The sequence below is a fragment of the Pseudopipra pipra genome, chromosome 4, assembly GCF_036250125.1.
Source record: "Pseudopipra pipra isolate bDixPip1 chromosome 4, bDixPip1.hap1, whole genome shotgun sequence".
Taxonomy (NCBI): Eukaryota; Metazoa; Chordata; class Aves; order Passeriformes; family Pipridae; genus Pseudopipra; species Pseudopipra pipra.
Window position 1 is genome coordinate 60,367,109 of NC_087552.1, and position 13,870 is coordinate 60,380,978.

Here is a 13,870-nt window from a genome sequence, read left to right on the forward strand (position 1 = left end):
AAGGTATAACATTACCGTTTTGTCAAGTTGGATCCAAGCCCTGTAACTGATGAATTGTCCATAGGATCCGTATAGAACTCTAGGAAAATCACTGTCACTTTATATAGTAACAAAATGTGTGCATGCATCCCTGTGTACTGGGCACCCACAAATACAGGCTTCTCATGCCAAAGACTTCTCTCTCTGTGAAGCACTGTGTCCATCTCTGGTGCTGTCTCCAACTTGCAGCTATGGCAGTGAAACGGCACTGGTTCTGAGTAATGGTCAGACATCACAGCAATGAGCTCAACTAAGAAAAGATGGCTGGAAACTAATTCTAATAATATTGGGATGCTAAGCATCATGTGGAGTTCTTTCAGTGGATTTTAGTACTGCAGAGGGGAAATATATAATCTATTATGATACACATTGTTCCAAATATGTTTTAAAAGCCAAGAGAAACATAAATTTTCTTTCAACTTTGGGCCTTGTTCAATTGCCCACACGTTCTAGTGCCTGAAACATCCAGGCCTTCTGGGACGGCAAGAGCGACCTGGTGGATCAGATCTCACATCACCTAGGACATTTCAGCTGGCACTAAACACCTATGTGTGGGCAAATGAGTCCCACCTTAGTGTTGCCTAAGCGTGGAGATTGGAAATACCTAATTGTGTCTTGTCAAGCATTGCCATTAAAGCTTCTGCATTCCTAGGAATGTAGAAATTATTTCCGTAATCAAACATCATCACTGCACTAAATTCTTGAAGACTTTAGGGTATTTTCCTGGGTGGCTGATTTCAAGCTGTGAAGAAATTCCTTGTAGAAGTGATTGGTTTTGTTGGTGTTCCAAATATTATTAATACAGTACTACAGTAAAGTCTTGTATGTTTTTGTATTATCCAAGGCTTAAAAAAATGTTAAAACAGATGTTTTGAAGAAATCTCACAGAGTGAGACAAGGTGATCTGTAGAGAACAGGCAGTTTAAACCTCAGGCTTCTTCTATATGTCAATGAATGTAGGAGTTTAAAACATTTTGTTAGCTTTGTTTTAAGATGTCACACTGTAAAATGATGCAGTTAACCCAGCCTGCCATTTACCCTGCTCACTAGTGGTTGAAGATGGCAGGTGGTTTTGGCCAACCAAGCTCTTAAATGCATCTTCTCCCTGCATTTTTAATCTTGCTTTTTGCAAAAACCAAGCTCAGTGGCAAGTTCCTCAGACTTTAGATAATTGAAGCACGATCTTTTCCTCTTTCAAGGATTTGGTTTTGAGTCACTTTAGATTTCAAGTAGGTTTCAAAGGTCACTGAAAAAGACTGTGAGATTTAATATCAATAATTGTTAATCCAGATCATTTTACACTTGTGCCAAATTCACATGAGCTAGGTGCATTTAAAACTATAGAGTGCAAGGCTCTCTTATTACTCAGGCATCCAAAGCTGACCTTATAATTTGCAGACTTTAAAGGGAGAAAATGTTTGTGAATTCCCCCAAACCAGAAGAGGAATTTATGCAAGTCCATACAACTTCCAAGTATCCAGAAGATGAGACTGTCCCATGTCTTACTGTAGGACCCTCTGTGCTCATATTTTGACTCTATGCCCGTGAGGTCAGTCAGGCATTTCTACATTTTGGGTCTGTATCCCATTTAATCTTGTGTGTGAAGTGAAAGAGATTATAGACAGGATTAACAATGAAGGTATCTACAGGTGGCAGGGACGGCCTAGTTCTCAGTGCACATTACAGTCAGAGCACAATAAAAAATATCTTTGCCAAGATGATAAAGAAGAAACATTCTCTTTGTTGCCAACAGTAAATATATAGGGAGGAGTAAGTGTTTCATGAATAAAGTGTCCCTAAGGAAATCTTGGAAGACTCTACGTGTATATTTACATATTTTTAGTCCCAGCAGCAGTAGAGCTATGTGAATCTAGTGCTCTACCCAGGGTAACTAGTTTGTTCAGAATTATCACAGCTATCTTTCTCATGCTTGTTACTATTTGCTCATAATGAGAAAAATTAGGCAGCCATGCCAGACTTTTGAGAACCAAAACAATGGTGTCCATGGTATCATGAATCTCTCTCTCTTTCTCTCTCACATACACACACATACAAACACAGAACCTGAGCAATTGTCTGCTGGTTTCAGAATAAATTGAATAAGATCTCAAAATACAACACCTCTTTCACAGCATAAACATATTTTAGGACCTGATGTGCTTAATTTTTGTTAGATTATTGACATAGAGGAAAATCTGAGCCCAAAGTGACAGCAGAGATCTGATAGCAGCTCTCTGTCTATGAGATTATCTTGTATTTATCTACAAAAATATGTAAAAAATTCTATGTAAGAAAAAAGTCAATGAGGCAACTGCAGATTCAATTTCTGCAACTGGAAAAAAATAATTTCTCATACTTAAGCTCTTTGTTCTCCCTGCTGCTTTATGTTATTTCTCTTTTAACTGCTGTTAATGAAAGGCTCATCAAACGGCAGTGCCAATACACAGTAATATTTAAATGCTGAATTAGTCTCTTAGTCCTCATGGCAGCTCCCTTTCAGCTATTTTCCCTGCATACTTTGCATCTCCATTTGTATGGATGAGAGTGGGGTGCACATGGAGAGAATGGAGCAAGCATTGATCAGCTCTGCAGCACAGAGAGAAGAATTTGCCTCCTGTCTTACATATTTTAAAAGCACCAAGGTAAAACATCTCCTGCTGAACTAAGTCCTAGATGCTCCTTCAGCAAAACTTGCTAAAATTAAGTCAATAACTCAAAAAAAGGCTTGGCTTAATTTATGTCTTTTTGTGGTTGCCATTCTAACTTCTAATAACTTGATCAACTTGTTGTCTTACTTTTAGTGTTGGTAAAAAAAAACCCTGCCCCTGCTTCTAAATGCAATTCTGCTTTGAAAAGTGACTAAAAATGGCATGCAGAGTCCATTTTTATTCTGTGCCAGCTACTTCCTTCTCATATGTGCTCAGTTAGTAAGTGAGGAACCTTTTCCTTACTTGTGCCAGCCCTGCAAATTTCAGGTGGAACCTACAGGTCAACCTGGAATTTTTTTTTCTCATGTAGGATGACCGAAAACCAAGAATCCTGCAAGCAAGAGTAATCTCTCAATTATATGTGTGCAATTCTGTAGTCTTCTATGGCTTTGTGTGAGGCTTAAATGACTGGAAATGATCTGTGGTGATAAACAGGAAAGAAGAGAAACCAGCTTAGAGTTCTTTATGCTGGAAAAAAGCAGTGAACAGTGATTTTAATTATTAAGTGAACAGATAGAAAATACATAAGACTATTTAAAAAAGAAAGGTGCTTGCTTGAAATTCCATTTTTTTCAGAAATCTCCACCTTATACATTCAGCATTCAAGCAGACAAGGAAAATAAAATGTTTTTCTTTGTTCTCGGCTGTGACATTCATGTCATAGGAAGAGAATGTATAGTCCTCATAACACAAAAAACCCTCCAAAATCATCTGAATTATTTTGCATGCAATTGCAAGATAAAAGACAGTTTATGAGAAGTCCTCTCTGTGGAATGCAGCAGGTCATAAGAACACCGTGTGTACATTTTGCGGTATGGGAATGATAACCCACTATGGGCATTTTATTATTTATTAATTATTCTTTGCAGATTAAGCAATCAAGCATGAACATCTTCTAGTCTTCTGAAATCTCTGTAGCCTGAAAGACCGGAGTTGAAGTTTAAAAATACTTAAGGTAGCAAATAGCGAGAAAAAGTTTTCCCAGTTCAGAGTTTTATCCTGCAATTCCAGTGCAGATTAAACTGAACTTTACAAGGCATCCTCAGTTAGCAAGAGTTAAAAAAAAAAAACAAAAGTAAGATTCCCAGTAATGTAAATACTGATCAACTGGGCCTTTGCTTGGATGAAATTGTTCTATTCTGATTTTTTCTTCCAGTTGTGTGTAATACTGGAGCCAATGCAGGAACTGATGTCAAGACATAAAACTTACAATCTAAGTCCTCGAGACTGCTTGAAGACTTGCTTATTTCAAAAATGGCAGAGAATGGTGGCCCCACCAGGTATGTTTCATTTCCAGTATTCCACTTATTTTACAGTAAAATTAATGGAGAAACAATAGGAAAATTTACTTCTAAAGGAAAGCAATTAACACTGATCCAAAAGGAAGCCTGAAAATTATTCTGATGTTTTATGATTTGTCTGACACAACTGATTTATGGATGTGCACATTCAGATGGTTTCACTATGACTGGGATATAATTTAGTACAAAAAAATGTGTAGATGGAATGCAAAATGCCTACTGACTCCATTAGAATTCATCGTTTATGTAATCCAGCTTCCTGCTGTGACTCTGAAATTACAGCTACAATTCATAATTAATTGTCTTTGAGACTAATATAAAGTTATTTACAGGCCTGAACCTAATCTCCTTCCTCTTACACCTCAAAATAATAATTCTCTCGCTTTTTCAGATTATAAAAGTTTGCATATCTAAGACTATTCGCACGGGTGCTCAGGTCAAATTTTGAGAAGTACAATTGCCCCTCTGTTCTTTGCCATTTTAAGCAAAGCTGTGTAATTGTCCTGTTTTGGCCTGAGTTTTGAAGGTTTGCAGGGAAATGGCATTCAGCAGTGCTCTCTTGGGAGTGGCAGATTTAAAGGTGAAGGCCACAATCAGAGGCACAAGGAGCTCAGATGGTAGTTGCTCGTGTGCCACAACAGTAGGGTAGAAAGCTACCTTAGCCCTCCTCTCTGGCTGGGTCAGTTGAGGCTGTACCCTACATCAGAGTAAGGCCTGGATTTTTGTTTAGCACTGTTGCTTGCTGTGTGACTTTCAGCAAGTTACACAGTCCCTTTGAGCACCATGATAGTTCTCAGGATACTCCCATTGGTAAAATGCTTTGAAATGTCTTTATAGATAATGCTGGGACAATAAGTTTTGGTAATCCATTACACAGAATTGAAAGCAGCTTCCATTGATTTAGGCCCAAAAATCATTCTATGGTTTGTATGTTAAATCTACTACTACTACTATTAAGCTTAAAAATTTAAAACTAGATGAAAAAATATTCTAGCACTTCTGCTTATGGATCATTTTAGTTCATGCTTTACAGTATCTGCCATTTGCTTTCCTTCTTATCATTTTATTGCAGCAGAACCCACAAGACAACCAACAACCAAACGGAGAAAAAGGAAAAACTCAACCAGCAGCACTTCCAACAGTAGTGCTGGGAACAATGCAAATAGTACCAACAGCAAGAAAAAGTCAGCTGCTGCAAACCTGAGTCTATCAAGTCAGGTACCTGTAAGTCTCGCTTTCCTTTTAGGCCTGAATCACTTATGGTGCTTTTATTCTTTCTTTACATTGTAAAGAAGGTGCATTCTTGAGCCAAAACTATCACAAGCAAAAGGTAATCTTGCACAGTGTGCTGTGGAAGCTGGGGAATTAGTGAAGAGATGTGAAGGAACTGTTCTGCAGTGCAGCTTTAACAAAGGACCCTCAAACCCTGGTGTCCTGAGGATCAGATGTGATTTTCTAAAGGCCTGGGCCAGCTCCCCTTGATGTCAAAGGGAGTCCTTCCACTGGTGGTGGGACTAGATTGGGCCTCATGTTTTTAGATATAGCAAGAGCCTTGCAGACTTCCGTCTGCCAAGTGCTAAGTGAGGATGTGTCCCTGTGGTGCAGGACAGTCATACCTGAAGAATCTGCTGCTCTCTCTACTTTAGTACCTTACTTCTAATTGGTGCCAGATTCAGATGCTGAACAGGAACAGGTTATGAATTAACTTACCTGTAAGGGTTATCTCTTTTTCCAACCACTCCACTTGCAGAGGGTAGATCCCTTGGAATATGGCTCTCAGCTTATCCACCCTGCTAGCTGGAACTGTTGACATCCTAATTGTACAGGGAGACACCAAGTCATTTCCAGAGTAGTAACTGTACCAGCACTAATAATGTCACATTTACTGCCTTATTCACAATATAGGGCTAATCAGTCCCAAATTGTGACAAAGTGTGTCTTAGTCAATAAGGAGATAGCTTATGCATTTTAAAGCTTGTGAAATTAATTTTATATTATAGGAAACATAAAGTCATACCCTGGGAATAACATGCAGGGATTTTTATTGGATTTCTGATCAGCAGATAGGAAAGGACTAGGTCTCCTCTGAAACCTGACAAAGAATATAGGCCTTTTGTTAGCACAAAGCAGACACTTCCTAGGAAACTTGAATACCCAGATAAAAAAAGAGGAGTAGACTAACACCGGTGAAATGAAATGAAGATTTTTTTTTTGTTTAGCAACTGATTCAGCAATCCAGTAGTTTACAGAAGCTTGGGGCTTCAGTACATTAAACTCATATTTCCTCCTTGTCATATTAACATTTTCACATGGCTCACATCCCCAGAGTCAGATTCTTTCCCTTATATAGGCATCTCTGTGTTTTTCTGGCAACACAAAACAGTCAGAAGCCAGCTGCCTGATCCCCTGGTGACAGGGACCACTCTAACTCACTGACAGCATGCCACAAACCCCCTTGGATCAATATTCAAACATATTTAAGAAAAAAACAGCAATTAAGTGCAAAACTGAGCAACCATTTAGTTCCCTGCTGTCTCCCAAGTTTAAAAGACAATAAAATCACTTCATCTCACTACTTTCTGCTCTGAGTTCAGTTCAGTAAGACCAGAATCTGACCCCCTGCCACTCTTCATCCTGCCCCTCCCTGGAGAGACAACTTTTGTTGGCTTCAGTGGTAGCCATGTATGTTTGAGTGTAATTGAGCCCTCTGTCACTCCCGCTGATATTGAAGCTGACTTCAGGTACTGAAAGGCTACTCCTGACACATGAAGTAGTCAAGGCTGCTCTTCCTGATGGAGATGATAGTTGAGCATCTGAGACACACTGGTGAAGTTTATCGTGGTATGAGGGATGGATTTTTAGCCTTCATTTACTTTCAGGATGTTGCATAGTCAATGTTTTTCAATATTCTTTTCTTTCTGTACCAGAGTAGCAAAATGGTCCAAATTCTTTCATATGGAGGATCAGGTTCCATTTTTAGGACACTTCTCCTTTCCATCTGCAAAGGGGAAAATGCTTAGCTGTTTGATTTGACATACTAACAGCTCTTCCTATCTTCCCCACAGCAAAGATAGCAAACCAGATGGAATTGATGGTTGTGCCACCCTGTAGGGTAGACAGAACTTGAAATAATTTTAGCAGTAGGATATTTTTGTGCAAAACTATTCAATGCTTTTCAGTTTAATAGAGAGCTGTTACCACATTTCTTCAAAATTACACATTCCTTGAAGTGGACCTTATTACAGGCATACCACTGCTTTCTGAAGTTAGCTGCAGGTAGCAGTAACTTGCTTTCTGTTTCTTTCACATAACTGTGCCTTAAAGTGTATCATTTAGTAGTTAATGTTTGGTTTCCCTTATGCAATAGAAGACGAGATCCTTGAATACAATCTGGCAGTTTTCAACTCATTAAAAGCTTCATTTGTCCATAGAGCTTTCTGTGAATGGGACTGTCCTACTCAGTATAAAAAACCGAAAAACCTACTGAAATTATTCATTTTCAGTGTTAAAAGCATTTCCCCCCTCCTTATTAGAGAAGAGGAATGGAATCACTGCATCTTCTATCCAGATGACTCACATAACCGGACCTAATTTCAGTTCAATTTTTCTCATCTTCCACTCTAGAGAACCCTGGCAATGGGCTCATATCCACATCAAATCTGGACTAATATGAAGTTCAGCTTTCCCTTTTTCTCCAATGATTTCTTCTCAGCCAGCAAAGTCAGTCTGTCCACCATAATCACATCTAATTACAAATTTCCTGTCACTTTTACACTTTTGTGTTGTTTTCTCTCTAATAGTAAAATAATCCTGGTTAGACAATGTTTTCTTAGCTTCTATTCTATGTAGTCTTGGTTTAGGACATTAGTAATTATTCAGTTTTTGCTCCTACAGTAATGCTTTGTACACTCTGGCAAATGTGTGAATTTACCACTCAGCTCATCCACACTTCATTCACACCATTAACTTCTGTTTTTTTAATGAGGTCTTCGTGCCTGGGGAGGCAAATGTCATGTTCAGGATAGTGTCCAGAAAACAGCTGAAGTACCAGCAGCTTCACAGAGTTTTGTCATTTTCCCCACAGCCCCTTCCAGCTCTTCAGATAAATACATTGGGCTGAACCAACCTTGATTAATGAGAGGCAATGGTACTTGTCACATAGACATTCTTCTAGTTGGAGGAGGAGGAGGATGTGCCATTTCCTCTACCTGCATTATTTGTTGATCATTTCTTCAGGCAGGGACGGTGCCGACAATACAGAGCCAAGCCTAGAAAACGAAATGATGTGGTTGTATTTCCATGCATGGGTCAGGTTGGCACTGCACCCTGAAGCTCGGTTGGTGAAGCCTGATCAATCAGTATCATTTGTGCTCTTTGTGTTGCTTTAAATTGATTAGCACTTTCACAGCGCTGACACATTCTGATACATCTTTAATAACACTGTCTTTAAAAGCATCTTAAGGGTCTCTGCCAGTGGGTGGGTATGCATCTTCCCTCTCACCAGTAATTTGAAAAGGTTCAGTCTTAGTCCATCCTTTTGTCTCTAACTATTGTTTATACTTTCTCAACTGTGGTAAATAAAATACAAAGTTTTGCCCTTTTGACAGTTGCACTCTATTGCACCCATTTTCCCTTACGATGGTGGGAAAAACATCGATTTCTGTGATTTTGTTAGTTCTCAACCTACTGATTGCAGACTCTGTATCTCTTGTCAACATAACTCTTGCGGCCCAAGTCCCATGTTTAATATCTTTTCTACATACTCCATATTTCCTACATATTTCCTACATTCTTAAAACAAATGTAGTTAGCCAGTGTGCTACATGACTGCACCACACAACTCGTGCCTAGGTTGGCCCATTGCTTATCCAGCGATGCTTTTGACTTGAATCCTGTAGGTGCTGGGGCAACACACTGTAGTGTGCTGGAAGTAGAACTAAGTCCCACTAAAGTCACTCCAATAGCACAAATACAGAAACATTTTTCTCTCCAGAAGTTTTCTTCTCTCAGACCCTCACAGGTGCAGGCTCAGTACTGCATTGGCTGGTTTTAGTGCATAAAGAAAACTGACAGAACAGGGAGATTGAGAAGCTGCAGTCCACTCAACTGCCTTAGCCTCAGCAGATGCTGGGTTTGGGTTTGTTTATGTTCTTAATCCACCTGACCTTAGGAAGAAACATTAGCCCATTGGGCAGAAACTGGAGTTACCAGTTTCCTCTTTTCTCTAAACAAAGAGCAAAGATGGGCAAACTCCTCCTTCAAGGTTCATAGAAAACCTTTCTAATGTCAGACTTCCTATGATTCAAAGAAATTATTTATCTAATTTGGGTGTGCCATTGCCTTATCACACAGCACTAATAATTTCCTCTGATATTTGAAGCTAGCTGCAGTGTTTTCCCAAGTCTTTGCTCAGTTTTCAAGCCTCTTTACTCGCTAAAATCATATTCCTTAGCATTCTTCATTCTCTTCTGTTTCAAATAAAACTTTCTCGCAAACCCAGGCCCCTATACTGTAGAATAGTGACTTGTTCACTGTGATCTGTGGATGACAGGTATATGCAAGACCATCAGAAGGGGTCCATACAGCTATTATCAAATAAATATTACTTTCTGTTAAGTTTAATAAAAACAGGGCACATTGATCCATATTCATATATTTGAAATTTGACAGCAATGCACAACTCTCACAAACTGTAAGAACCATTGCTCCAGGCTGCTCTCAGTCATCACCACAGAAATTAATAGGTGGATTTTGCTTTCATTTACTAATGAAGATCCTGTTGAGTGTAGTACTGTAACCAGGAATCCAGTGAAATATCATTTGTATTGGAAAGAATAAAGCATCACTACATGACACTAAGTAAATCAAACTTTCTTTGTTGCATCCAGAGTCTTAATTAGAACCTCCTTGCACTCTTTAAGCAAGTTACATACCTTAGTAGTCTCTCTTTCTCTTTGTAGTTCTCTGTAAGCTCCTCAGAAACCAAATCCATAAATAAACCTGCTAACATGGAAGGGAGCAATACAATCTCATGTGTTTCAGAAGCAGGGGGTAGGTTTAGGTGGTTTGTAAAGGATGTTGTAGAACCACAGTTACAGTTCCAAGGCCAGAGATCAGTGTTGGAAATTATCCCACGTCTCAGAACTGTGCAATTCAGAATCCAAGATTTAATCGTAAGGAGATGAGAGAGAATAAATTTGTTTCCAGTTTTTGTACTTTAGGAAAAATATTCCAAACAAGACCAGAATGTCAAATTAACAGGGAGGATTATGATGAAATGCGAAAGATTTTCCGCTAGAAAGTGTTTACTCTGAAGCCTAATTAAAATGTCAGTTCTGTTTCTATAGATCATTTCAACACCAACGTCAGTCTGATGTTTTTGTAGTGGAAGCAGTGAACATGATGGATATGGGCAGCAGTGGGTCTCTCAATCATTAATAATTTTTTGTGGTAAGGAGCTAAGAAGTCAGTTATTAAAATAATCGTGACTAACACAATTCCATAAGAAGGAAAGCAGGAGGAGGTACCCTTCTTCTTTTGACTTAGCACTAGAGGTGTGTTAGCTGCTAGAACTAGTGCAGCTTTCAGTCCCTGGAGTATGAGACGTGCTTGAACAATATATTTGCTAGTGTTAGGCATTTTTAATTATCTCAGGCTTGTGAGCACTGTTCATCTACTTCTGAGAACTGAGACACCTGAGCTATGAACTAATCATTTTAACACACTGGGTGGGATCGCGTATTAACAGTAGCAAAGATGGCAGGCATAGGGATGGGGAATTTTACATGGCCCAGCAGTTTACCTCCAGACCTCACTAAGACATTGTTTACATATAGGATGATCCCAAGTTAAAAAGTTTAGTTACATAACTGAGCAGAGCAGAGCTAAATTTTGAGTCTTGGTATAAAAAAGATGAAGCCTGAGAAGTGACCAGTCTGTTAAATAGAATTGCTTTTATTTGAGTTGTGTACAAAGTGACCTCTGTGTGTAGTTGTTATGCATCAATTAAAGTTTGGATGGCAACTAGGGTAATTTCAGGATGAAAGGTATGATATACATGAAAGCTGCTTTTGTGGTTATATTATAAAATAATACATTTCTATCACATAATGTAAAACAACCACTGCTTTATTTATAGTGCTTCACTGCAACCATATTTTACTATCATGAGACATTCCTTGACCAAAAATATTGTTTCTAATCACAGAGTAAATTAATAAGATTGAGTGACTACAGACTAAATCTTTTTTAAACTAATCTAGTCAAATATGTACTACCATAACTAGGCCATAGCAGTGTGTGCTGCCATGCAAGAGACTAGGGTTTAATTCTTGGATTCTGCTTCTCACTCCATGAGCAGGAGCTAGGAGCACTCCAGAGCTGCAGCCTCAACCCTGGGAGGGATGGAGCCTTGTGTCATTCAACAGCAGTGACCCCCACTGGCCAATTTAAGGAGAAGCATTGAGGGGCTCTAAAAGGAGTCACTTCCAGTCCTCCTCAGAGGTTGGTGGTCATTGCACGGGATCTAGTGAGTGGAGGTTCAATGGGGTGCACTTGGTGGGGTCTTCAGCTTTCAGTCTAAGGAGCAGAATCCTCTCTGGGGAGGAAACAGCATGTGCGCTTCCTGAGACACTATTTTTGCCTGACATAACTATAAGTGGCAAGATTGTCAAGATTTTTTTTTAAATGTCCTGTAACTAATGCTGTGATATCTATCTTTTAAATAGAATGAGGGAAAACTCCACTAACCTCAGCATAATTGTAGTTTAATTCCCAGAGAGAGAGAGAAAGAGACTCAATGGCATGGAGAGAAATAGAAATGCAAACTGTCCTCTCAGTGGATGTCATTGTACTAAAGGAATAATATTTGCAAAGAATCTGAGAAATTAGAGGCGAAAATAGTTACAAGGTGATTGAACATCTCCCCACTGATGCACATATGTTTCCTACCACAGATTGAGATTTTTCCCAGCCCAACATTAGGTGACCTGAGCAGCAAAGTTAGCACTGTTCCAGTGGGGTCATTAACCTTCAGTTTGCCATTATCAATAACAGGAATTTTGTCTTAGCAGTAGGGATTACATTTTTGTTCACTGAATGTCATCTTAGTACCCTAGTTTACATCTCCTCAGATTGGCCTAAAGTGATCATCTTCCTTTCAGCACTTGCAGTTGTTAAGCATATTTACCCCTCCCAATCATTTGGTGGATGTAATACATATTTAATTCTTTCATGTGGCCTCCCCAGCCAGCTGTTCTAGCCCCACAGTGATTTTTGATACGCTTCTCTAAGTCTCATCCAAGTCACTGACCTCTTGCTGGTGTGGCAGCAGGGAGAACTTGAGGCCCGTACTCAAGAACATTGAAGTAAAGGGAACTGTTGCCACCTCGGTCTGTGATTCTGTGTTTCAGCCACTCTGGTCTTTTTGCCTGCCATATCACACTGCACACCTCAAACCCAACCTGCTGTCCTCTACCAGGTCTCTCTTGTCATTAATGCTCTCGCAATACAATGGGGTCAGGTCTGGTTCAGCAGTGCACACTATATATTGTCTATTGTTTAGAGAGATGGAAGAAATTAGAACAAACTTTTGCTTATGAACACCTTTGTCTTTAAAACTTCTATGTCTTAAAGTTGTGTGTGAGTTTTATTTAACCAAATATTTTATGGATATATGGAGTAACAAAATATAGACAAAGTGAAAAAGAAATCATGTAACAGTTTCCATATACTCAAAAATATTTTACGTAGCATAGGCTGAAAATGTGATACAAAAATTCTTCTGTATCATGCCAGCCTTTGTTGAGGGATATCAAAAAATAATATAAACACTTAAAGGCAATAATTTGTGTTGTTTTGTGGTGAAGGAAGTACACATCTGATTAAAAAGAAAACTTATTAAACGCAAACGTGTCTTCTGTTTGCTTTTTACAAATGCTTTTACATTCAAAAGGAGAACCAGATCCTTTAAAATATGAATCTGTTGTTTGCTAGGATTCTTGGAAGAGCTTGTTAAATCAGCAGGAATGAAGCTAGACATCTGGAATTACTGCACTTTTACCAAGCACTAGCTGATGCCCTGACACCTGAGCTGCATGAAAAGATGCATCCCACATATTTCTTTAGCAGTTAGCACAGCAGCCTGATTCTCTGTTGAACAGAGGGAACAAGAGAGCTCTCTGGCTTTGCACCTTTGCTTTCCAATCTCAAGTTTGCACCTTTCTATCCCATGCTGCTTAGGTTTTTTGCAGCAAATCTGTGATGCACTGGAGTACAGTAGGCGGTTTACTTGTTTTCATGGAAGGACAATTTGTACTTAAAGCAGTGATTAGATGAATTCTGTCTTTCTTGCATGCTTTAGTTTCTGATGACTACTAGCTTCATCAGTGTAATTATAATTAGCACTCTTCATCTTGCTTTTACGGTACCAGCTGGACAGATTGGTCCTCTTACTGCACAGATTGGCGGCAGGGTTGCCTACATGGAGTTAGGTGACAGGCACCATGAAATAACAGATGGTAAATTCAGGGCTTGTTGGCAATCAGCAGGTTTTTGCTAATGACTTAATTAGCTATGCAAATTGTCAAATCAGTGTGAACATTGTTTTTATCGAAAACTTTACCTAAATTAATTACCATAATTAAGTAGCAGAATGTCAAGTATATTAGATGCATAAAAGGGCTTGGCTGGCTATGGATTAGAGAGTTACCATCTTTATTAGTGTTGTGCTCCATGTTTGAGAAGTCTGAGGATAAGAAATGCAGTTACTTTTAAACTACTTCTAAAATACACATATCTCAAAGTTCCAACTGAGATGCACCC

The 13,870-nt window shown here is 39.0% G+C and overlaps 1 protein-coding gene and 1 long non-coding RNA gene across 13 annotated transcripts in view; one reads left to right on the top strand and one right to left on the bottom strand.

The window, feature by feature from the left end:
• LDB2 (LIM domain binding 2) overlaps positions 1-13,870 on the top strand; it is a 221,027-nt gene that overhangs the window by 205,498 nt on the left and 1,659 nt on the right. For 2 of the 9 annotated variants that reach the window (XM_064653168.1, XM_064653161.1), the window contains exons 6-7: positions 3,904-4,027; positions 5,121-5,272. In XM_064653168.1, coding sequence (XP_064509238.1) covers positions 3,904-4,027; positions 5,121-5,272 — 276 coding nt within the window. Of the gene's footprint in view, positions 1-3,903; positions 4,028-5,120; positions 5,273-11,408; positions 11,552-13,870 lie in introns of all 9 variants that reach the window. The other 7 variants (XM_064653170.1, XM_064653163.1, XM_064653166.1 and 4 more) reach the window with 6 other exon arrangements.
• Positions 1-13,870, bottom strand: part of LOC135413444 (uncharacterized) — a 106,241-nt gene that overhangs the window by 22,183 nt on the left and 70,188 nt on the right. For all 4 annotated transcript variants that reach the window (XR_010430236.1, XR_010430235.1, XR_010430238.1 and 1 more), the window contains one exon: positions 5,759-5,862. This is a non-coding gene — a long non-coding RNA (uncharacterized LOC135413444). The remainder of the gene's footprint in view (positions 1-5,758; positions 5,863-13,870) is intronic.